The following is a 24,017-nucleotide window of genomic DNA, read 5'->3' as shown; positions in this document are numbered from 1 at the left end:
TGGCATTTGGGATGTTTGTAAATATCACAGAAACAGATACAGGAGCCAGGATTCATGTTCAGAAACTTGTGAATCATGTGTGTGGAGTCCAGATTTGTTGCTCTACAGCGAAGACACAATGGAAAATACATTTTTTTCACAGATGTTATGAGAATTAAGGATATCTGCATTGGTGTAGCACACTCCATAGGACACGGTATGGAAATGTAACCAAAATAAATTCTTAAGGGGTTTCTTATTTAATCAGCAAAGCAGCCTCATGTCCTAATATGTTGTAGTCCCCCCTATGTGTGCACACATACGTAAGAGCTCAGTGAAGCTTGGCAGGATGAGTACTAATTTTCTATTTAAGTGTGATCTTTCTATTTAGAATTTCCCTCCTAATTTGCAGGCTTCCCTTGTGGCTCAGCTGGTAAAGAAACCACCTGCAATGGGGGGAGACCTGGGTTCGATTCCTGGGTTGAGAAGATCCCCTGGAGAAGGGAAAGGCTACCCACTCCAGTATTCCAGCCTGGAGAATTCCATGAACTGTATAGTCCATGGGGTGGCAGAGTCGGACACAACTAAGCGACTTTCACTTTCACCCTAAATTGCATATTTTATACGTTTCCCGTCATTAGCTTCTTCCAGGAAATTTCACGTAATATTATCAGTGGTGTATAATTTCCCATCATTGCTGGAAATATGTCAAATTCCAGAGAGGCACTCGTCCTCAAAGACACTTGGAGAAGTTAATGACTCTCTCCTCCAACACATACCTGAGCTGCAGCCCATTCACAGTGCCCACAGGCGGCCCCCCAACCAACTGGGGGGCTCTCTGAATCCCACCTCACCACTTCCTCGGGTTCCCCTACATTGAAGGCTGAGAGCGGTCAGGAATTGCTGCTTCCCTGCAGGGCATGCCTCGGTTTTCTGGACGTTTGAGTGACAATCGGCTAGAATTCCCTGGGCCACACCACCTTTGTGAGAGATTTTCTACACCAGTAAAATCTGCCACTTGCCCTAGAAGTTGATAGAGAAGAACTGAATTTATTTCATTATGACTGTTTTCATTGAGGTATCCTTTTTCTGACTGAAGAATTCTTTCTAATTCCTATAGGTTTCTCTTTTCTCCAGATCGTCCACTTTTTTTTTTTTTTGAGGATTACATTTTTTAATTGTATTTGATCCACAATGTTGTGCTGATTTCTGCTGTACAGCAAAGTGATTTATATATATACATACACACAGATGCAGGAGACATGGATTCAATCCCTAGGTCAGGAAGATCCCCTAGAGAAGGAAATGGCAACCCACTCCAGTATTCTTGCCTGGAGAATTCCATGGACAGAGGAACCTGGCAGGCTATAGTCCATGAGGTCGCAAAGAGCTGGACATGACTGAGCGGCTGATCATGCACGCAAACACGTACAGATACCTTCTTTTTAGTATTCTTTTCCATTATCGTTTATCTCAGAGTATTGAAAGTTCTCTCTGACTGAATTTTCCATCTAGTCTCACTTTCAGTTGTAGATTGACTCCTTTGCCTTCAAATCTTTGCTACATTCTCCCATCTTCACCCTGGCACCTGAGAATGAATTAGTGAGATATTGTCTCCATTTCCTTCCCCAGATGTTCCAGATTAATAACAGCTAATTACTGGAAGCCTTCATGCACTAAGCTACCACCGTATTTAGTGACACTTTTCTGCATTCACATAAGGAGTCTATTGCTGTAGTGTCTATCAGAGAGCATGGTTCATAATAACAGATACAGGCACTCAATAACAGTTATAGGGTTGTTCAGGAGAATTGGGTTCCAATTCCAATCATACTGCATATTTAGTGCCTGCCTTTGGGCCAACTGGACTTCACTGGTGGCTAAGAGCTTGCCTGCAATGCAGGAGACCCAGGTTCGTTCCCTGAGTCAGGAAGATCCCCTAGAGAAGGGAATGGCAACCCACTCCAGTATTCTTGCCTGGAGAATTCCATGGACAGAGGAGCCTGGCGGGCTACAGTCCCTGGGGTCACAAAGAGTTGGAGACGACGGAGTGACTGACAGACAGCCCTGTGCCTCTCGTTGCTCATCTATAAAATGGGGACAGTAAAATTGAAGGTAAAACGACAGTGGCTGGCACATAATAGGCACTAGAAAGTAATGGTTTCTATTTCCCCTTATTGAATAAATAATGACCGAACGAGATGTCATCCCAACTTCCTTTGCTCTCTGGTAGGCTCTTGTGAAGCTCCTTGGCTTCTAGACAGAGGGGATCAATTGGCTGATTCAATAGCTTGACTTTTCCAAGGCCACTGAGTTATTCTGTCCACCCTGCCCATAACCTCCCCATCACATTGTCTACACCTAGAACCACGATGCTGCTTGGCTAGTTTACCTGAATCAGAGAAATCTTATTCTTGTTCTGGGTTACTAAAGCCCCTGGGATTATCCTGGTTCCTATCAGTTCAGTTCAGTTCAGTCCCTCAGTTGACTGTGTGGATCACAACAAACTCTGGAAAATTCTTAAAGAGATGGGAATACCAGACCACCTGACCTGCCTCCTGAGAAACCTGTATGCAGGTCAATAAGCAACAGTTAGAACCAGACATGGAAAAATGGGCTGGTTCCAAATTGGGAAAGGAGTACGTCAAGGCTGTATATTGTCACCTTGCTTATTTAACTTATATGCAGAGTACATCATGCAAAATGCCAGGCTGGATGAAGCACAGGCTGGAATCAAGATTGCTGGGAGAAATATCAATAACCTAGTTCCTATAATCTTATAGAATTCCCAAATTTATGTCCCAGAGACACAGAAAGGCCTCCCACCCAACACTCTGCTATTCAGGCCCTCAGTGACTGGCTTTCCCTCTAGGATTATTGTAGGTTTGCTTGAAGAGATGAAAGGGCAAAGAAAATGTCAAATACAAATGCTGTCGCTCAAACTTGAGTGGGTGGAGGAATGATGGGAAGTCACAGAAAGCCTGGTCTGCAGAGCTATCAAGGGGGGAGAAGCAGCTGAAATCAGAATAGAACTAACCACAAGTCAAAATAGCATTACTCCAAAGAGTAATATAATGATATATATAGAATTTTGAGGCATATAATCACATAGGGTGTTGCAAAGATTTTAAGTAATTCAGATTTTTCAAGGATGAAGTCAGAAGGTGTGACAGCACCCATTCTTGAGATTATGGCTTGCTTTATTAAATGGTAATTCTCTCTCCCTTCGTTGACGAGGGCTTACCTGTCATTTAAAAATGGTGCTGCTCCTTTTGTACTCTGAATACACTCACATAGTTGGCAATAAAATTCTTCCGTGAAGTGTTGTCCTAGAACTTTTTTTTTCTTTTCTTTAAATAATTTGTTTTCCCTTGACAAAATAAAGTGTTATACTACATTACAGCCTCACTGTTAGGAATGAAGAAAGAGGGGAAAATGCAGGAAGACCCACGCATACCACGAAGATGGAGAGTATCCAGGTCCTAGAGGAATGGTGAGTGACTTGTGCTGTAATTGTGTCTGCATGTCTGTGCTGTTTACCTCTTCCCAGGGCTTAAACAGCGTCTCTTGCTTCCTGGTACTTCTCAAAACGGTTTTGGGAAATGAATGCCCACTCCGTCTGGCAGAACTTGTTTTGTGATTGCAACTCCTTTTTATCACTCTTTCTGTTAGATCTGTTCAACTATTGGCTAAAACATTGCTTGAGTTTATCCTTCTCTTTCCAAAAATAATGATTGCTACGTGAATTAACTATGCCCCCCCCAAATTGCCCTAATTCTTTAGTTCCCTTTCTAAGAATTTTTTAAGTCATTCTCTTTATAGGTGTAGAGTCTAAAACAAAAACGATTTATGAAGTTACCTAAGTCAGAAAGGCACCTAGCTGGTCCTTGGTCCCATTTCCATTGGAACAGACTCTAACCAAGTATTTTCTCCAAAATGAGAATTCAAAACACAGCATCTACAGAACAGAATTGAAACACAAGTAGATTATTTGTATAATGACAGGTGCTTTCTTTTTCTGCTGCTCAGGAGAAGGTTTTAATGTTGAGGCTTCATAGTGATTTTTCTGTCTTTTAAATTTTTTTTAACAAATGAGGAAGTTCAGACATCTTAGAATAATAGTAAATCAACTTAAAATATTTGGTCCAAAAGGTAAGGAAAAAATAAATATGACTACTTTTCTGACCTAATGTATTTTAGGTTGGAAAATTATTAAACATACCAAGGCATAGGAAAGCAAAATCAGGATCAATTTAGCCATAAAATTATCTTTGCTTCTCTCCTATACTTCTTTGATGTATAGGCAAACGAGGTTTTGCAGGGAAATAGTTGCTAAAAAACCTGAATACAGGTATCTAAAAAGTCCCTGATGTCATTGTAAATGGTCTATGCTTTTTAATTGTCATTGCTGTTGTTCAGTCGCTCAGTCATGTGTGATTCTTTGTGGACCCCCTGGGCTGCAGCATGCCAGGCCTCCCTGTCCATCACCATCTCCTGGAGCTTGGTCAAACTCATGTCCATTGAGTTGGTAGTGCCATCCAACCATTTCATCCTCTGTCATCCCCTTCTTCTCTTGCCTTCAGTCTTTCCTAGCATCAGGGTCTTTTCTAATGAGTCAGCTCTTCGCATCAGGTGGCCAAAGTATTGGAGCTTCAGATTCAGCATCAGTCCTTCCAGTGAATATTCAGGACTCATTTCCTTTAGCATTGACTGGTTTGATCGCCTTGTCCAAGGGACTCTCAAGGGTCTTCTCCAACACCACAGTTCAAAAGCTGTGGTAACTCCATTCAGTGGTTACAATTCACTCATAATATTTACCAGAATAATTCTTAAAGTTTAGGTAAATATGTGAAAGAGCACACAATGTGTTCTTATTTTTGATTCAGTGAAAAGTGAAAATACAGCTACCAGAGATGAAAAGAGAAACTCTATCTTATGACCTGGAAACTAAGATCTACATCAGATGCAAACAAAAAGTTCAGTTTGCCTTTCAAAGTAATGTAATAGATTTTCGGTAGATTGTTATAGTTCAAAAATGTCCAAGCCTCATTAAGAATCTTTGATGACCATTCTAAAGGAAATCAGTCCTGAATATTCATTGGAACGACTGATGCTGAAGCTGAAGCTCCAATACTTGGGCCACCTGAGGGGAAGAACTGACTCATTGGAAAAGACCCTGCTGCTGGGAAGGATTGAAGGCAGGAGGAGAAGGGGACAACAGAGAACGAGATGGTTGGATGGCATCACCGACTTGATGGACATGAGTTTGAGCAAGCTCCGGGAGTTGGTGATGGTCAGGGAATCTTGGCGTGCTACAGCCCATGGGGTCAGAAAGTCGGACACGACTGAGCAACTGAACTGAACTGAACTGATGATGACCATGTGCTCAGTGTGTATCGAGCCTTGCTATTTGAATGCTTGGCTCCCAAACACATAGCTTATACCTACAATAATTTTTGTCAAGACCCAGAAATAACTAGCCCAGTCCTGGCAGATGTTTGCCAGGTCAGGCTGGACTGAGTCTATATGACCACTAGGTGGCAGCATTTCTATCTACTTCTCATCCCTGCACCAAAGTTGCTTTTGATAATGCCCCCCTTCTGTCTCGGCAGCCAAAACCCCACTTCAGATGAAGTCTTGTCCTGGTCTCAAAATTTTGACAAGATGATGAAGGCCCCGGCAGGAAGAAACCTCTTCAGGGAGTTCCTGCGAACGGAATACAGTGAGGAGAACCTACTTTTCTGGCTTGCCTGTGAAGACTTAAAGAAAGAGCAGAACAAAAAAGTAATTGAAGAAAAGGCCAGGATGATATATGACGATTACATTTCTATACTCTCACCAAAAGAGGTAAAAATCTGTAAAGGATTGATGTGGGCTTCTTAAGACCAAGGATGAACTTAAAAGGACCTCTGTCCGAATTGAGTAATGCATTGGGTGTGGAGAGGCTAGAAGATTTATCTGGGTAGATAATCTAGATTCCATTCTAAGAATCTACCTGAGCAGGTGTTTCAAGGTTAGGTTTCCCCACTGTGCTTTGATCGTTTATCTCTGGCTGACTCCTGTGATGGTGACTTGCTTTTCAGAACTAACCTTGGGAAGCCTGGTAAATACAATTGGCCAAGAATTCAACTAAAATGGAAAAGAAGGACTTACACTGGGGCAATGCTTCTCAAAGTGTGATCCCCAGATCACCCTCTGAGAATCTCCTAGAGCATTTGTTTGAAAAGCAAGTTCTCGAGGCCGAGTCAGAACTTCTGAACCTGAATTTTGGAAAATAGAGCCCAGAAATCTGTACCTTTAATCAGTGTCCCACATACCTACTGTTTGAAAACCTCTGGTCTGGGGAGGGGTGGGAATGTTGATGCTTCAGAAAAGCATGTTGATGTTGATGCTTGTATTAGAATTTTTATAGAACTGAAAAATGACCATTTATGACCCACTGGGCTTCCCTGGTGGCTCAGCAGTAAAGAATCCTCCTGCAATTCAAGAGACACAGGAGACGCAGGGTTGGTCTCCCTGGGTCAAGAAGTTCCCCTGGAGGAGGAAATGGCAACCCACTCCAGTATTCTTGCCTGGGAAATCCCATGGACAGAGGAGCCTGGCGGGCTACAGTCCATGGGGTTGAAAAGAGTCGGACACAACTGAGTGACTGAGCCTGCAGGCATCACCCCATTACTCTTCTTGGGGGAGAGATGTGTAATGGTAATCATTTCACTTGTTCTAGTTTTCCTGTTCCTGTTAAGTGAAAGCTGTTCTTCCCATTGCTAGAATGTTCCTAATAAATAAGGAACATTTCAAACAATCAGTTTAATACCTTTCCATTAACTTTTAAAAAATCAAATGGCTCCTGAGAAAGGGTCCAGTTCCCAGAGTTACAAGCACTTGGAGGGGCAGCGGTTCGTAGTTGCCCAGCCTCTGAAGTGCTGAGTAAGTGAGTTCCACCAGGGCTTTTAGGAATGCGAATTTAGAGTTTCCTGGAATGCCTTCTCTTCTGCATGTCACCCTCTTCTTGTCTTTTCTATCTCTCTTAATCCACTGTGATTTCACCTGTCCATGTAAACGTTCTGACCTGGTACTTTCTGCCCCCAGACTCTATCCTTCACTCCCCTCTCCTGCACACAGACATTTATTATGTTCCCTGGAAACAGGCCGTGTTACCACACTTGATGTGACCCCAACCTGTCTTACACTCCTTACCTTGAAATCCGAAAGATGAGTTTGTGTCTACTCTGGGCTTCCCTCATAGCACAGTTGGTAAAGAGTCTGCCTGCAATGCAGGAGACCCCGGTTCAGTCCCTGGGTTGGGAAGATCCCCTGGAGAAGGGAAAGGCTACCCACTCCAGTATTCTGGCCTGAAGAATTCCATGGACTGTATAGTCCATGGGGTCACAAAGAGTCAGACATGACTGCGTGACTTTCACTTTCACTGTGTCTATTGACTCTGTATTTGAAATGCTATGTAAGCCATTTCACTTCCCATCAAGTATTCTTAAGTACTTTTTTTTAATATATCAGCCATTCTATAAGTGCCGTTGGTATTCCAGACTACCCCAGTAGTATTGTCTCTGCATGAGAAAGCTTGGATTGGATACACAAAAGATTGTCTTATTTTTTTATTTCCTGCATTAAGGTAAAGAAAGGTAGCCATAGAAACCAGGTGGGGATGATTTTTTCTATAGCCTCCAAACATGTATTACTGATACCACTTTGTATTCCTAACACCATTAAAATTCTGCATCCTAAAGATACACTCTCCAGGTTTCTGGTCTCTTTAGACCCTCAGCATCTCATCAGTTCTACTTGAATTTTACTAGCGTATTAATTTCACCTTCAGAGATCCCTGACTATATAGTAGTAAGAACACTATACTAACACTCAGATGGATAGGATTCCAGTCCTGACTCAGCTCCAACTTAATTGTGTGGCCTGGGATAAATTAATTCACTTTTATCTGGGCCTCTGTATTCAGCTGATTTGTTTACAAAACTGAAAGTATAAAGGGGCACAGAGGATAGTGAACCAAATCCAGAATGACAGCTGTTAAGGCCCCTGTGTCCCAGCAAACGACATGGTCAGTTTACTCGTCATCTTGGGTGTCCCTGGTGGCTTAGGTGGTAATGAATCTGCCTGCAATCCAGGAGACTCAGGTTCGATCTCTGGATCAAGAAGATCCCCTGGAGAAGGAAATGGCAGCCCACTGCAGTATTCTTGCCTGGGAAATCCCATGGACAGAGGAGCCTGGTGGACTACAGTCCATGGGATCACAAAGAGTCGGACACGACTGTGAGACTAATGCATACACACCATGACCCTGCCTTTTGCACCCAGATTCAACCTCAGAATCTCTCTTAACACAGTCTGCACAGCAGCCACTGCAAACCAAATGGATTCGGGAATCTATTTCCTACTTTGGGGCTAGGTAATCAGGCTCTACCTCTGAAACTCTAAAACGGTTTCTACTTAAAATATTTTTTAAAGAACGTGAACATTTGAATCATTTGTAAAATGGTAGTAACTAAATAGCTGCAAGTTGTCAGGACTTTATTCTTAACCAGAACCTCAGTTTTCTTCACCAGACTTTCATTTTACCATAATTTGATTGGGTCATCATGTTCTCCTTTGTTAAATGTAGGAAAGTGTTAGCTGCTCAGTCATATCCAACTCTTTGCAACCCCATGGACAGTAACCTGCCAGGCTTTTCTGTTGATGGAATTTTTCAGGCAGGATTATTGGAGTGGATTGCCATTTCCTTCTCCAGGGGATCTTCTCAATCCAGGGACAGGACCTGCGTCTCCTGCATTGCCGACATTTCTTACCAACTGAGCCACCAGTTCAGTCCAGTCGCTCAGTTGTGTCTGACTCTTTTCGACCCCATGGACTGCAGCATACCAGGCCTCCCTGTCCATCACCAACTCCTGGAGTTTAACCAAACTCATCTCCATTGAGTTGGTGATGCCATCCAACCATCTCATCCTCTGTCGTCCCCTTCTCCTCCCACCTTCAATCTTTCCCAGCATCATGGTCTTTTCCAGAGAGTCAGTTCTTTGCATCAGGTGGCCAAAGTATTGGTTTCAGCTTCAACATCAGTCCTTCCAATGATCACTCAGGACTGACCTCCTTTAGGATGAACTGGTTGGATCTCCTTGCAGTCCAAGGGACTCTCAAGAGTCTTCAGAGAAGCCTATTAAATGTAGAGGAGGTCCCCATTCTTAAAATGTTACCAACATAGCATATTTCCTTCATGAAGCCAGTGTGCTGAAAATTACATTTTGTTGTTTTAAGATTATGTTATATGCATTTTTAACAACTTAAACATTATATTATAAGATACATGTTGACATGTTGACATGTATAGGACTCACTATATCTCTCATTCTTGGTGTAGCACCCATTTCAAGAGGGGAAATGACCGCATTTTAAATTTTAAAAAATCTAAAAACAAAAAATGTCATTTCTTTCAAAAGTAAGTTTTCTTTTTATGTGAGGTCCTCAAAGGTACCTCAAATGGAAGTAATAGAGAGGAATTTAAGATGAATAGTAGCCTTGCTATGCATTGCAGTTGTCAGTGGCAGCTCATATTAAGTATTGAAAAGATCAGCTCAGCAAAATAACTTTAATCAAACAGTCTGATTAAAAGTTGTAACCAACTTAAGCAACATTGAGCTATTGAACAAAGAGATAATTGTAAATCTTGCAACAACTGTAAGACTTATCAGAATTACAGAAAACTATGTGTGTTCGGGGGAAAAGGCGATGGCACCCTACTCCAGTACTCTGGCCTGGAAAATCCCATGGACAGAGGAGCCTGGTAGGCTGCAGTCCCTGGGGTCACAAAGAGTCGGGCACGACTGAGCGACTTCACTTTCACTTCTCACTTTCATGTATTGGAGAAGGAAATGGCAACCCACTCCAGTGCTCTTGCCTGGAGAATCCCAGGGACGGCGGAGGCTGGTGGGCTGCAGTCTGTGGGGTCGCACAGAGTCAGACACGACTGAGGCGACTTAGCAGCAGCAGCAGCAGCATGTGTGTTCGGATATCTGGTGATGGTGTTGTCCTAAACCATGGCTGTAATCTAGGCCTGCCACTTAACTGTCGAACACTAAGCAACTCACTTCAGTGTTCTGTGGCCTCAGCTTCCTCATTTTATAGAATAATGGCCTGGGTGAAGCTCTAAAACCAACTAAATCTATGACTTTCAGGTTCTGCTGAATGACAGTTTTTATAGTAGTAGGTACCGTTTTCTTCTGATTTCACCCTAAACTCCTTCTATTCATAGTTGCTATCTAGGAGGAGAAAGCAAAAAGCCTGTTTAAAAACCAGAATTATCTAAAAATATTGTATATGTGATAGACATGTGGTCCCGTGTGTGCACACAGACAGATGTCTCTTCATGCAAAATTATGTGAACTTAACAGTTTTGATGATTTAAATCAGTTTTTCCTAACAAAACTCATTTGATTGTATCTTTCTAGTTTTCTTTGTGCATGCATATTATCATTCAAAAATATGCATTGAGTACTTCCTGTGAGCCGGGTACTGGCCTAGATATTAGGGATATAATGGTGAACCTTACGGAACTTTCATTTTAGGAAGACAGACAAATCATGTCAAAGACAAGTAATTAAAAATCGTGATAAGCATTATGATGGCGTGGAGGTCAAGTGATGTCATTAGAATAAGGTTAGTCTGGTAAGGTCACTCTGAGAAGGTAAAATTCAAGCTGATACGAAGTCTAAAGGCATTGGGTTTGATGAAAAAGGTATTGTTATACATATGATCGATCAATGGCACCCCACTCCAGTACTCTTGCCTGGAAAATCCATGGACAGAGGAGCCTAGTAGGCTGCTGTCCATGGGGTCGCTGAGGGTCAGACACCACTGAGCAACTTCACTTTGACTTTTCACTTTCATGCATTGGAGAAGGAAATGGCAACCCACTCCAGTGTTCTTGCCTGGAGAATCCCAGGGAAGGGGAGCCTGGTGGGCTGCCGTCTGTGGGGTCCCACAGAGTCGGACACGACTGAAGCGACTTAGCAGTACTATTATTACCTTACATTGGGCTTAAAGTTTGTTGTTGATAAAATGCTCTTATGGATACTATTACAGTATAAATCTCACAATAACCCTTTAGCCTCTAGGACAGATGGCACCATTTTATAGCAAAACCAGTTGATTCTCAAAGAAGTAAAGCAGGGACAGTAGAATTATATCTGGTAGAGAGCGAACAGAAGCCCAAGATCTTCTGATTCCAAGTGAAGCTCTTCTAACTACAATATGCTCGTTGATATTCCATTGTTTAGTATTCTATTCATGACACAACTCTGGACTTCTATGAACCCAAACTTAGAACTTGAGACACAGTGAGAACTAGCAACCTTCATCACATGTCTGAACTGTCCTTCAGAAGCAAGATAAACTTTCCCATCATTATTCGCCACCAGGAGTATGGTTACTGTACCAATGATCTTTGCTTCAAGAAATGCATTCCAATAGTCAGTCTTATTTGCAATATAGAATTATTTTCCATAGAAGTAACCGACACAAAGTAATATGGCTAAAAATGCATGTGGTAAAAAGTGTACTAAAACAGATAGGAGAATCAGATAGCCTTCAAATTTACAAAATTTTACATGAGACCAAAGTTAGTTAAAATTATAGAGAACATCTCCAGGAGCAGAAGCTATAGTTGGTAAAAATTTAACATGGGCTTACAAAGGAAAAAAAATTAATCAATATTTTACTTAGAAAAAAAATAGTAAAGCAGCTTCAGTAAAACTAAAAATAAAATGAAAAAAATGGGGGAAAATTAAATCATGGTATGTAAAAAAAGAAAATGTTCAAGGAATTAAGTTAACTTAGGAGGGTCTTTATGAGGATAAAAGACTTTCTGTGGTAATTCATTTTCAGTATAATTCCACCAAAACAATGTCCAAAGAATCAAAATTTTCATTGCATTTCTAAGACCAGAAGGGGAAGTCAGGCTCAAAACTTGGTGTGCTGCCTTTTGGCCATATCCACCTACTTCACGTGAATTAGCTCCATGCATAGTATATAATTCAGTTTGACCCAGGTTTTCCCCAGTCACACAAACAAGATTTCTGTTTTCATTCTCCCCATTTTACCCCCACACTCTTGTTGAACCTTTAGCTTTCATTTCATTTTCCTCCCAACTAGTTTGTGGAGTTGCTGCTGCTGCTGCTGCTGCTAAGTTGCTTCAGTCGTGTCCGACTCTGTGCGAACCCATAGATGGAAGCCCACCAGGCTCCCCTGTTCCTGGGATTCTCCAGGCAAGAACACTGGAGTGGGTTGCCATTTCCTTCTCCAATGCATGAAAGTGAAAAGTGAAAGGGAAATCGCTTAGTCGTGTCCAACTCTTAGCGACCCCATGGACTGCAGCCTACCAGGCTCCTCCGTCCATGGGATTTTCCAGGCAAGAGTACTGGAATGGGGTGCCATTGCCTTCTCCGTGTGGAGTTGCTGGTGGATATTTTTATGTTTGTAAGCCACGTGCTTTTCTTCCCTGTCTCCTCCCTGTGGCAATGGATGGTTCCATTAGTTTCACTTACCGCCTCTCAACACGCCCACTTTTCCAGCACCGCTAAGACTGCTGGGTCAGGGCTGCCAGGTCTATCAGTGCTGTCGTGTGCCCAGCCCCACGGGAGTAGATTGTCTTTTTATTCTATTATTACAGCACTGCTTTGCTCCCTTTCCCTGTGGCTCAGTGGTAAAGAATCTGTCTGCAATTCAGGAGATGCAGGAGAAATGGGTTTGATCCCTAAGTTGGGAAGATTCCCTGGAGCAGGAAATGGCAACCCACTCCAGTATTCTTGCCTGAAAAATCCTACAGTCCAAAGGGTTGCACAGAGTGGGGCTCGACTGAGCACACATTGTTTCCTTCACCCCGCAAAACGGGAGTCTGGGAAGACTGAGTAAGAAAAGAATTTGCATTACCTAGAATAGCTGTTGTCTTAGTGCTACTCAACTTTCTTTTCCCTTAAGTTATGTCTGTACAGGAAATCCCCTGGTGCCTTAGGCACTAAGGCATCTCACCCCAGGTGAGATGGCACTACTCAGGGGTGAATCCTAGGGGGCCTAGGCTCAGGCCCATGCTGGGATCCACCCGCACTAATTTGTATTATAGATGTTCCACAATCGAAGCACAAAGAGGCCACAAGATGAAACCATAGATTGTCATACTCATGGGGTTTATCCTTGTTATTTGACCTCTCTACACGTCTTTTGACTAACAGACAACCTTTTCAAACAAACCACCAGATATTAAGGTAAATATTTTATTTTTTAAATGGAAATAGCAAATGTGTTTTTGTTACAGATGACTAAATGTTGAATGGTATTACTTTCTCTATGATATTTCACTACTGTTTTTAGTTTGAAAATAAAATTTAAATCATACAATGAAGACTCAACACATTTAATAATTCAAATTATTTTGCTTTCTGTCTTAAGATAACGAATATCATTCTAGCAACTGATAAACTGTTATCAGTTTATCATATGTTAAATATATATGTTAGGGAATGTATGTGTTAAATAGCATATATTCAATATGCTATTATTTACGAAATAAAGACCTCTTTTATCTCTTTATCACTAATCTAGTGTTCCTTTCTCCAATGAAACAAAAAGTACAGAAGTTTGAAAGTAAAAGCACCATCTGCAAAAAAAATAGTAGAATATGTTTGTTAAGATTCACTTTATCATAATACCACATTTCAGAACAAGACCTATCAGTTTAAACTTCAGTATCAACATTTTCCTGTTGAGCAAGAGGCACAAATATTTTTTAATAAGAAGTTTAGCTTAAAATTCTGTGCTTTTTTACTTTGTACTTGATGATGATCCTTGTGGCAATAACACAGAGAATTAAACTTGACCCATTTCCAGAACATTTTTTTTCTTTAGAATCTAGAGAGAATAACGCATAATTCAGCCAAGAAACGTTTAATTTTGTCTTTGTATAACTTAGTCTAGCAAAACCACAGAAATTTAGTCTGGATCACCACTTCCTGATGTATCTTCCCCCGCTAGCTGTCATCCTGGGGTGTTTCTATGAACTCAACTCCACATGGGCTATAAAGTTTAGGAATCTGGGAACACCAGAAAAAATGAGTGGCTTCTCTCATTGGGACCATCTCAGATCCCAGGCTTATCCAAAGAATGGGTGGAAAATGAAGCCAGAACCAAAAAAGCTTTTGCAAGATGCTTGTGACAAAACCTTAGCTATATATATGAAGGCTTTGTATAGAAGTACATCATGAAATGGGTAACTATGGATCACCATACCTTGGTCTTTGTTCAACAGTGAGAACGTCAGACACCAATCAGACTCAGAGGTGTTTTGCCTCTTGGAGGGTTTTTTTCTTTCGTTTCAGGAAAGAGCTTAGTTCTGTTCCCCATAGCTTGCCTTTATTGCTATTTAATCCTCCCCATTCCTTTTCCAACTTACCCTACCAGTTCCAACAGGATTAGCATTCAGGGAGAAAAAACAAAAACAAAAAACGGAATCACTTGCAGAATTTAATTTCTTAAAATTACTTTACACTTTTCAAATAACACTGTATGGCTACTTTAATGGGTGCTCTGAGTTCCTACTGATATTTCTTCTTTCAAAGACTGCATTTCAAGAAATTGTTCTTCTAATCTTTAGTACAGAGTGATTTGGACGTATTCCTAGGGAAGGACTATAGCGTGTTCTGTGTGAACAGGTCTATAGTTGTAACACCTGAAGAGTATGTGCTCTGGTTCTGCTCTGCTCAGCCCTTCCACATTCCTGGTGTCATCCTGACACAGTAGGACTTGTTGGGACATGAAACTGTCAGGTATCAGTATGTAATTTACATGTTGTTTTGACAGAGAACTACTCTCCGCTAGATTTTTATCTTGTTCAATGAAGAGAGTCAGCCCAGCAGTCATGTAATAGGAGGAGGTAACTTTGTATTCTGGTTAGGGGCTTCCTAGGTGGCTCAGACAGTAAAGAATCTGCCTGCAGTTCAGGAAACCCAGGAGAAGATCAGGAAGGTCCCCTGGAGAAGGGAATAGCAACCCACTCCAGTATTCTTGTCTGGAGAATTCTATGGACAGAGGAGCCTGGTGGACTACAGTCCATGGGGTCACAAAGAGTCAGGCACAACCGAGCGACTAACACACACACACACACACAACTTTGTATTCTAGCTAGAGGACTCTCTAGCACTGCAACAATGAGAGAAATTGTCAAAAACTCCTGAATGAATGCATAGAAGGGGTACATCCAAGTAAGCCAAGATATCTGAACTCAAATTTTGGTTTACAGTTGGTTTTTGTTTAATTCAATTTTTGAAGGAAAAAAGTATGCAGGGTTATGAGAGGTTTGAAAACATAACCTCAAGATTTTTAGATTTACTCTTTAAGGTTTCTCTGAAATGTCATGAGCATATAGTTACTTGATTGAGATCTTTTGAAAAAATATTATTTAATGAATCTGCTCTTATTTCTTTTTAGGTCAGTCTCGATTCTCGAGTTAGAGAGGTGATCAATAGAAATCTGTTGGATCCTAATCCTCACATGTATGAAGATGCCCAACTCCAGATATATACCTTAATGCACAGAGATTCTTTCCCCAGGTTTTTGAACTCTCAAATTTATAAGTCATTTGTTGAAAGTACTGCCAGCTCTACTTCTGAATCTTAATTTTTATTAAAGAAAATCATTTTGGAGGGCTGCGATGAGAAATAAAAGTAGTTACGTAACACCTGAAACTGAGTTCCTGGAGAACTACAGTTTAGCAATCCTCAGGCTACTGTGAAAATACAACCATATGGTCTTTGGCTCCATTTTTATCAAGGTTTATCCGTGGTTACTTTGGAGAAAATACCACATAAAACAATGAATTGCCAAATTAAGTTTATTTCGTTGAACACGCATTCATTCTACTTGCAAGCAAACTGTATTTGTAGTCCTATGAACAGTCTCCTAGTGTGCCCAGAGACTGCATGTGCCAAGTAAACCCGCTTCATTTGCCATTTAGTTTTCACAACACTTAAATCCAAATGGCATAACTTATATCTGTATTTAAGGACTTTTGTGCAATATGGTCTTATAGAAATAATTGCCCCAAAGTTGGCTGTGGTTTGCATTTTTAAATATACTCTAAGACAGAAAAAGCCAATTTTAAAATTGTAACTCTGATAGTCAACATGCTATATACTGTGTTCAGTACACTGACTTTGAAGCCAATATTTCTGTACATGAAAAAAGAGCTATTTATCTCTGTTTGTTGGAAAATCCTCATGGGGAATTCCTCTGGTTGTTCACTGCCAAAACTGTGGCATTTTCATTACAGAAGAGTTTGCTATGTAAAAAATAATATATACATATATATATGAGGAAAAAAGAAAAAAGCACAAAACAATTTGAAGATATTCTATCTCAATGACGAATCAAAGAGTGATATTGTTTTTAGTTGTAATAGAAGAAAATGAATCTATGTATATATCAGATGTCCAATACTGTAATTAATTTATTAAAGACTGGGTCTCCAGTTCTAAAATGGTTGCATAAAGTATGTACTTTAGCAAGAAAAAAAAAGCTTGATAACTTAGTTTTGGAATATAAAGAAAAGATTTAATAAAGGAATGCCTATATGTAGCATCTTAAAACTTTGGATGAATAGCATCTGGACTGTGGCATATTTTCGTTGAAAGTGAAATCCAGTAAAAGCTAAGGTTTTTAACGAAGAAAAGTTTTATAGGGGTTCTTTAGAAGATAATTCTCTACTTCAGACCTTAACTGTTTTCACGTAGTATCTTAAAAATAACTTATTTAAAATATGTTAAAACCAAACTATTAATTCTCATCCCTAATTGAAAGGCAGAACAGTGCTCAAATGTTTTAGCTGCCATATTATTTTTTTATAAGTACCACTAAATCTTTTAAGACAAAAAATACTTGCCTGACCTTGGCATGTACTTTTGACATTCAAGGAAACAGTATCCTGTCGTGCACACACAGACAACAGTGTCATATTTATATCAAAGTGTTACATTTGAATATTAATATCCCCTGGAGGCTATTTTTTTAATCTTAAACTTAATAAGTATAATATTGAGTAACCTAAAATGAAAGTTTTAAAAATATTTATATCCACTAAGAATACTGGCCTTATATTAAGGATGATATTAAAATTATAAGTTTCCTTTGTCATTTTTTAACTACCTCTCATTTTTTTAATTTATTAAACTTTTTTTAAGAAAAACAAGTTTGGGGTTTTCTTTTTAAAATTTACTTTACTTGAAAGGTTGGCATCGTAATTTTCTTTTTCCATAAAGTTAAACATTTCAAGAATTTTTTTATGTGAATTTGATTTTCTAATTTGTATAGCATTCAGGAGATATGATTAAAAGGGCTATAATCTTCCCTATGCAAATATTTTAACTGTTGCAGTGTTTGACAAAATGGGATTAAAAAAAAAAACGTTTGCAGAGTAGAAAACAAAGCGTTCTGTTTACACTGGCGTTGCTGACTATCCTACCGTATTCAGCACTTTTAAATACATTCTTTATGAAAATGTAGTTAAAATATAAGATAGAAAATATTTATAATAAACATTTCTTTTAACAAATGCCTGTTTTTGTCTGAAAGTGTTAGTGTTAAGACATGCTTTATCCATGTCAATTAAATATTTACTGTTTGAATAATAGTTTTCAGTAACATAGTGGGAAAAGAGAGCTATGAAGATGTTTACAAAAAGTCATATTTTTTTCCTAACGAGTGAAGAAAAACCTAAAAGAATCATCACTTCTATCGTGAAGTTTATTGTTCCTAAACTATTTTTTTCTTGATTAGAGTTGAGTTTGTTATGCTACAATGATGTATACACATATATGTTATAATATCACATTTGTTCCTGTGTTTGAGGCACAATGTATGGTATACATGACTAGAAAATATGTAATATACTAAGATAAACCGCATGAATCAAATTTTTTAAGTGTAGACTTTATATTCTTGTTGTTACTATATATGATGGTGACCTGCTAGTCATAAGTTATCTTTATAAGATACTTTGGACTATTAGATGAATTGTCTGTTTGACAATACTTTTAATATTTTACCAAATGTAAAAGATAGGGCCCTTATAAAGAGTCCTAATCTCTAACCCGGGGCATTTGTAGAATACAGATTTTGAAGCTGATATACCCTTTTGAAACCTGATTAGAAATGTGTTGAGAATGAGTCTAGGGTAGATTTACACATCAAATATCAATAACCACACTATGTGAGGACCTCTGTGCTAAATTCCTATTTTCAGGGGAGGGGAGAGCAACTCTTTTAATTTCAAAATGTTTTAAGTGTATCTAACAGTATGTCTATGTATCTGCAACTCTACCAATTTTTAAAGTATGGTGTAATTCTTTCTGTTTTAATTACAGAGCTATAATAAACAAACAAACAAACAAAAAAGCCCTCAACTGGTGTCTATGCTACCATTCCAAGAGCACAATATTTGTTTTGGTAGAGTTTGATTTTTTTCTAGAGAGTAAGTTCCTCCCTGAGGAAAAATTAGCACTTTAGAAGGTACACTTCATGTTTTACATTACCAAGATATCTTTGTATACTGTTAGAATCTGCTAATGTACACAGAAAGAGGTTAATGCTCTTTAAATAATGCCTAAGTTCAGATGTGTCTATAATGGAAAGAAAAGTAGAGGATATAGGTCATATATAAATATACATATATATTTATATAAATTGGAGACATCTGTTCAGAGATGCATTTTGAACTTAGATCACATTAAAAATGAATGGATGATGCTTCTTTACTTTGAATAATTATTACGTTACCCAAAGGTAATACAGATATCCCAACAGTGTTATAGGGCAGCTCTAAGCTCAGTAGGTGCACTGGCAAAAGAACAATAGCAAAACACAATTTTGATATCAACACTATGAAGTGCAAAAGTTAAGACCGTAATGTGGTCACTTTTTTTAATCTTAAAATATGTACATAAGATGACCAGTTGATATTTGGTCATATGCATGGGGTGTTTATTAGTATCCTTTCATGCTGCCTAGGTTGTTAGTGTGGAATGAAATGTGTATCATGTATTTACCTGAGAGTTCAGTTTTGCAAAAGGACTATAGAAATAGGTAAATAGTATTTATTTATTAGGGGCAAAAATACACTTTCACCCCATTAAGCTGATTTAAAATAATACCTGATTCTTATTTTTGAATGTATCCTTTTTTTTCTATACACTTTTAACTTATATTGAAGAAATATGTCATATTGTAGTTGTAACAAACTACATTTACAAAATGGCAATATACCAGATGCTTTGAGGAAGAAGTATGCAAGGAAGAAATTTAAAATACAGTCAGAAAATACAAAATAAGCCACCTAAAAAGTCTATGGATAGGGCCCTATCAAACACAAGCTTTGAAAACTTTGCATTAGATGGCAAATTATTTTGAAAAGTGGGAAAGATATTTCTAGAATTGTTTTTTTACCTGTATTTATACTGACACTTTATGACCTTAGTTTTCAAAATATAACTTGCAAACACTTTGTATGCCTTTTTCAGTTTTTTGTTTTTAATCTCTGACCAATATAAAATGTTTGTTCTTCTGAGAAAACAATCCATAAAAAGTTTAGTTATTACAACTGCAAATATTTACCAGTGAAACTGATATAAAAAACTTGTTTCAGATCTTCCTTGCAGCACTCTTAGTAGTATCCTTGGAACACACAACAATCCACAGAGGGATACATTTTCTTTCCAAATACCAGGCTTTAGTTATACATTTGTCTTCCAGTTATACTTCTGTCTCTTGTGACCTTGGGCAAATCATTTATCCTCTCTGAACCTGTTTCTTTCTCTTCAAATGAAGAATATAAAAATTTACAGGATTGCCATGAGAATGAATTAAACATAGAATGAAGTGTTACATATTATTATATCAAAGTTCTCTAGCTCAGTAATTCCCATTTCAAGAATGAATGCATTAAGTGCCTTCAATGCACTTGCCAAGATTTTTTTGAAACTGTACTTTAAAAATCTGATTGAATTATTCATTCAAAAAATACGATCAAGCTCATTTTAAGACAGAAGAATATATGAATATGTCTTTGCTTTGTTCAGTAATGTGATTCAAAATCACTGTTCTCAGTTCACCAACATCATACTCAATCTACAAACAAGAAATGTTTCTTTCAATGACACACACACAGATATATTTAGATGTGTATATGCAAATGTGTGAGTGGGTGTATAATACTGTAGGTTTAAATCGAAGTTTAAGAGAAATCATTTGAAAATTTAAATTCCACAGGAAATAAACATTCCCAAGCATAGGAAGAATTTTTCAGTTAATCTGCCAAGTATATATGTAGGAGTTAGAGCTAAAACCCAAGTTAAAAAAGATAGCCAGTAGAAAACATTGACACTGCCATGGAATAGAAAGCATGCTTTTTACTATTAAGGTAGTATGATTTTTAAAATAAGTTTATCACGAAAGTAAGAGAATAAAAGGTAGTTGTGTGTTCATAAAATTTTTTATTAAACTTTTTATTTTAGAATAGTTTTAGATTTACAGAAAAATTGAAAAGATAGTACAGATAGGATCCATACATGTCACAGCCATGAAACATTTGTCACAATAAATGAACCGATACATGGATGTTCAGTCACAAAGTCCCGTCCAATTCTTTGCAACCCCAGAGACTGTAACCCACCACTCCTCTGTCCATGGGATTTTTTTCAGGCAAGACTATTGGAGTAGGTTGCCATTTCCTTCTCCAGTGAACCAATATCAATGCATTATTAAGTCCATACTTTATTCAGATTCCTTTGCTGTTGTTCGGTTGCTCAGTCATGTCCGACTCTCTGAGACACCATGGACTGCAGCATGCCAGGCTTCCCTGCCCTTCTTTGCTTTTCATAATTTTTTTTTTTTTTTCCTGTTCCAGGATTCTGTTCAAGATATGGTATTACATTTAGTCATCATGTTACCCTCTTAGCTATGATGTTTTCTCAAATTTCTCTTGTTTTTGATAACCCTGGCAGTATTGAGGAGTTATAGGCCTAGTATTTTGTAAGATGTCCCTCAACTGGAATTTTTCTGATCGTTTTCCCATGAATAGACAGGTGTTATTAGATTTTGGATGAAAGACCACAGAAGTGCCATTCATATCACACCATATCAAAGGTACATACCATCATCAACATGACTTATTGTTGATGTTGAACGTCATTGTCTGACTGAGGTAGTGTCTGTTAGATTTTTCCACTGTAAAGTGATACGTTTTTTAAGAGGGTATTTTGAAGGTAGATTTACTGGACATTTACACTGACATAGTACTCAGAGCAGATTCCTCAGTGCTGCTATTAGTTTCCACTAAATGACTGCTAACAAACATTATGAAGAAAATATAATGAACTGGAAATTGATATAGGAAAGTAAAACTCCAAAATAGTGTTAACTTGAATATTCACTTAATGGGGGTGAAAGTGAATTTCTTCTCTTGAATTACATGTATAATTACCTTAATCCTCTACGCCTCTTGGGTAGTGAAGATTTTAGTCTTACTGTCTTAAAAGGTAGTCTCAATTGATGGTCATTTTGGTGAGTACTTTTCTATATTGCCTTTCACTGAACAATGAACACCGAATACTGGAATAATGTAAGACTTGATTTTTTCCGTCTTGCTTTAACCTATTTGTCATAAATACAATGTTTCTTGTATATGATTTTAAGATGTTTGCTAAATATTAAAAATAATTTCAATGTGTTCGATTCTTGTAAAATTTATCATATTGAACATGTGTAAATTTTTGCTATGTTCATTGTACTTAATAATCTATATCCATATTTTGGAGTTGATCAATATTTATTAGTGGACCATAAAGAAGTTTTGAATGCATGAATATAACTTGAGATACCATGCTTGGTTATTTTGAAATGCCAAAATAACTGTAGGTACTTATAAATTGAATAGATAATCCAGATTATTTTTCCTCTAAATTAAGTTGTTTTGGGTTTTTATTCCTCCTTCCTTGAATCTATTTTATTATTTTTACCTATGTACAATAAGACTTCCTGAAAATGCTAGAATTTTCAACATATAATAGAAGTTGAGCATGACAATAATGTAAGAAAATTCAGAAATCTCAAACAGTATATATCTTTGACTTTTCAAAGTAAATCAAACTACAGCTGTTTTCATTTGACTACACTGTGGACACCCATGGATATTACTGTAAAACACACATGCATTACACACTGACTTTTTTTAAATGTTTTGAATTAATAAAGAATTCACCCATGTATCCTTAGACAAGTCACTGTTTCCTCATTGGTGTCACATTACAGGAGTAAAGGTACACTTATTTATATTACTTAAATTGCTTACACATCTGAGGGAAAATAATTTCTGGCTGGATTCTTTACATTATTTTACAAGGTTATTGCTTATTACATTTTTGCACCTTTGCACCTTTTATAAGTAATGAAGTATGTTCATGAAATGACTTGTTTTGAAAATTCAGCTGAGAGTTTGGAGTCAAGTAGCTCCCCCCAATTCTGTGCTTAAAACAATATTCAAAGTTGAGTTTAGACTTGAGAAATACCTGTTCCTAAAAGAGATGTAGATAACCTCATCAGTCCTGTTCTATACTCGGATTTGAATTTAAGATTCGATTTCAATCACTACTTTAAAGCAAGACAATTTTGTAAAAGTAGTGTGGCTTTAATTCACATACAAAATGAAAGAAGATTTGAGTTAGTGGAAGCTTCTAAGTAGCCAAACATATTTCTGTTTTATATTGTTTGGAGAGTGATCTCATTCCTCTACTTCACTTTGCATTTGTATGTAGAGTACAGAAATGAATACAGCAGAGGCAATGCAAGCGCATTTTATAAGAATTTTATACTTAACAATTTTGATTAGATGACTTAAGTAAGGATGACTGAACCTTGCAGAGGACTCCTGTATTTTTATATTTAAAAAATAAATAAATGAGAAACTTTTTCAGTATGTCAGGTCTCTGTACAGTAAGTAAGCCCTGCTCAAACTAGTTAGGTGGTGAGAGTTCCCCAATTGAGAGTTCAGCTGTAGCGTCCCCAGGCCTCTCTGGGTTGTATTATACTCTCCTATATATTCTTCTTGGAGAAGGAAATGGCAATCCACTCCAGCACTCTTGCCTGGAAAATCCCATGGACGGAGGAGCCTGATAGGCTACAGTCCATGGGGTCGCAAAGAGTCGGACACGACTGAGCGACTTCACTTCACTTCATACATTCTTCTGGTGGTCTATGAAGAGGTCTTTAAAAATTCAAAAGCATTACACGAATAAACTTCAGTATTCTGGGCACTAATCCACCGTGTCAAATTGGCGGGCGGGGCCCCCGGAGGCGGGGCTGTCAAGGCTTTGCTTGGCAGTGGTTAGCAGCAAACAGGAAACGAATGGCTCAACGTCCTTAAAAAGTAGCCGACTAACAAGGGATAAGTGAGACTAGGCAGGAGAATCGGTGTGGAAGCAAGTCGTTTAAAGGCTATGTAAATTAAGTGGCAGATAAAGGGCAGGAAAGTAGATTTTGCTAAATCACTCGGTAACTGGTCTTCGAATCCACTTGTCACGTCCCATTAATACGAGCCTTCAGATCAGATCAGATCAGTCGCTCAGTCAGGTCCGACTCTTTGCGACCCCATGAATCGAGCCTTAACCACCGTCGAAAGGAGAAACAGGAGAACGAGAAATGGAAGAGGAGTAAACACACATACACACACTGATGGCCATTCTACAATTCGCCTTTGGGGACGACAGTCCAGACTGACATCTGTACTGTGATCTCAGCTCCTGTAGTTGACACTGTACGGCCCTCCAGCGCGGTACTTGAAAGCTTCACTGAGTACCTGAGAAGCAATCTTGACGTCAGAAAGCGTAATAACAATCTATGCCTTTCCCCTTCCGGCCCAATACTCCGCCCCGGCTCGTTACAGGAGGCGTTTCTGACCTACCCTTTAGAGGAGGAGCCCG

General features: G+C 38.6%; 1 protein-coding gene across 7 annotated transcripts in view; it reads left to right on the top strand.

Annotated features, from left to right (window-relative positions):
* Positions 1–22,318, top strand: part of RGS17 (regulator of G protein signaling 17) — a 103,782-nt gene extending 81,464 nt beyond the window's left edge. For 4 of the 7 annotated variants that reach the window (XM_061428369.1, XM_061428364.1, XM_061428365.1 and 1 more), the window contains 3 exons: positions 3,383–3,472; positions 5,592–5,826; positions 15,481–22,318. In XM_061428369.1, the coding sequence (XP_061284353.1) occupies positions 3,383–3,472; positions 5,592–5,826; positions 15,481–15,669 (514 nt within the window). In that variant the 3' untranslated portion in view covers positions 15,670–22,318. Of the gene's footprint in view, positions 1–3,382; positions 3,473–5,591; positions 5,827–13,120; positions 13,588–15,480 lie in introns of those variants that run through there. The other 3 variants (XM_061428371.1, XM_061428366.1, XM_061428370.1) reach the window with 3 other exon arrangements.
* The last annotated feature ends 1,699 nt before the right edge of the window (positions 22,319–24,017 follow it).

Source organism: Bos javanicus, chromosome 9 (assembly GCF_032452875.1).
Source record: "Bos javanicus breed banteng chromosome 9, ARS-OSU_banteng_1.0, whole genome shotgun sequence".
Taxonomy (NCBI): domain Eukaryota; kingdom Metazoa; phylum Chordata; class Mammalia; order Artiodactyla; family Bovidae; genus Bos; species Bos javanicus.
This window is presented reverse-complemented; position numbering and strand designations above follow the sequence as displayed.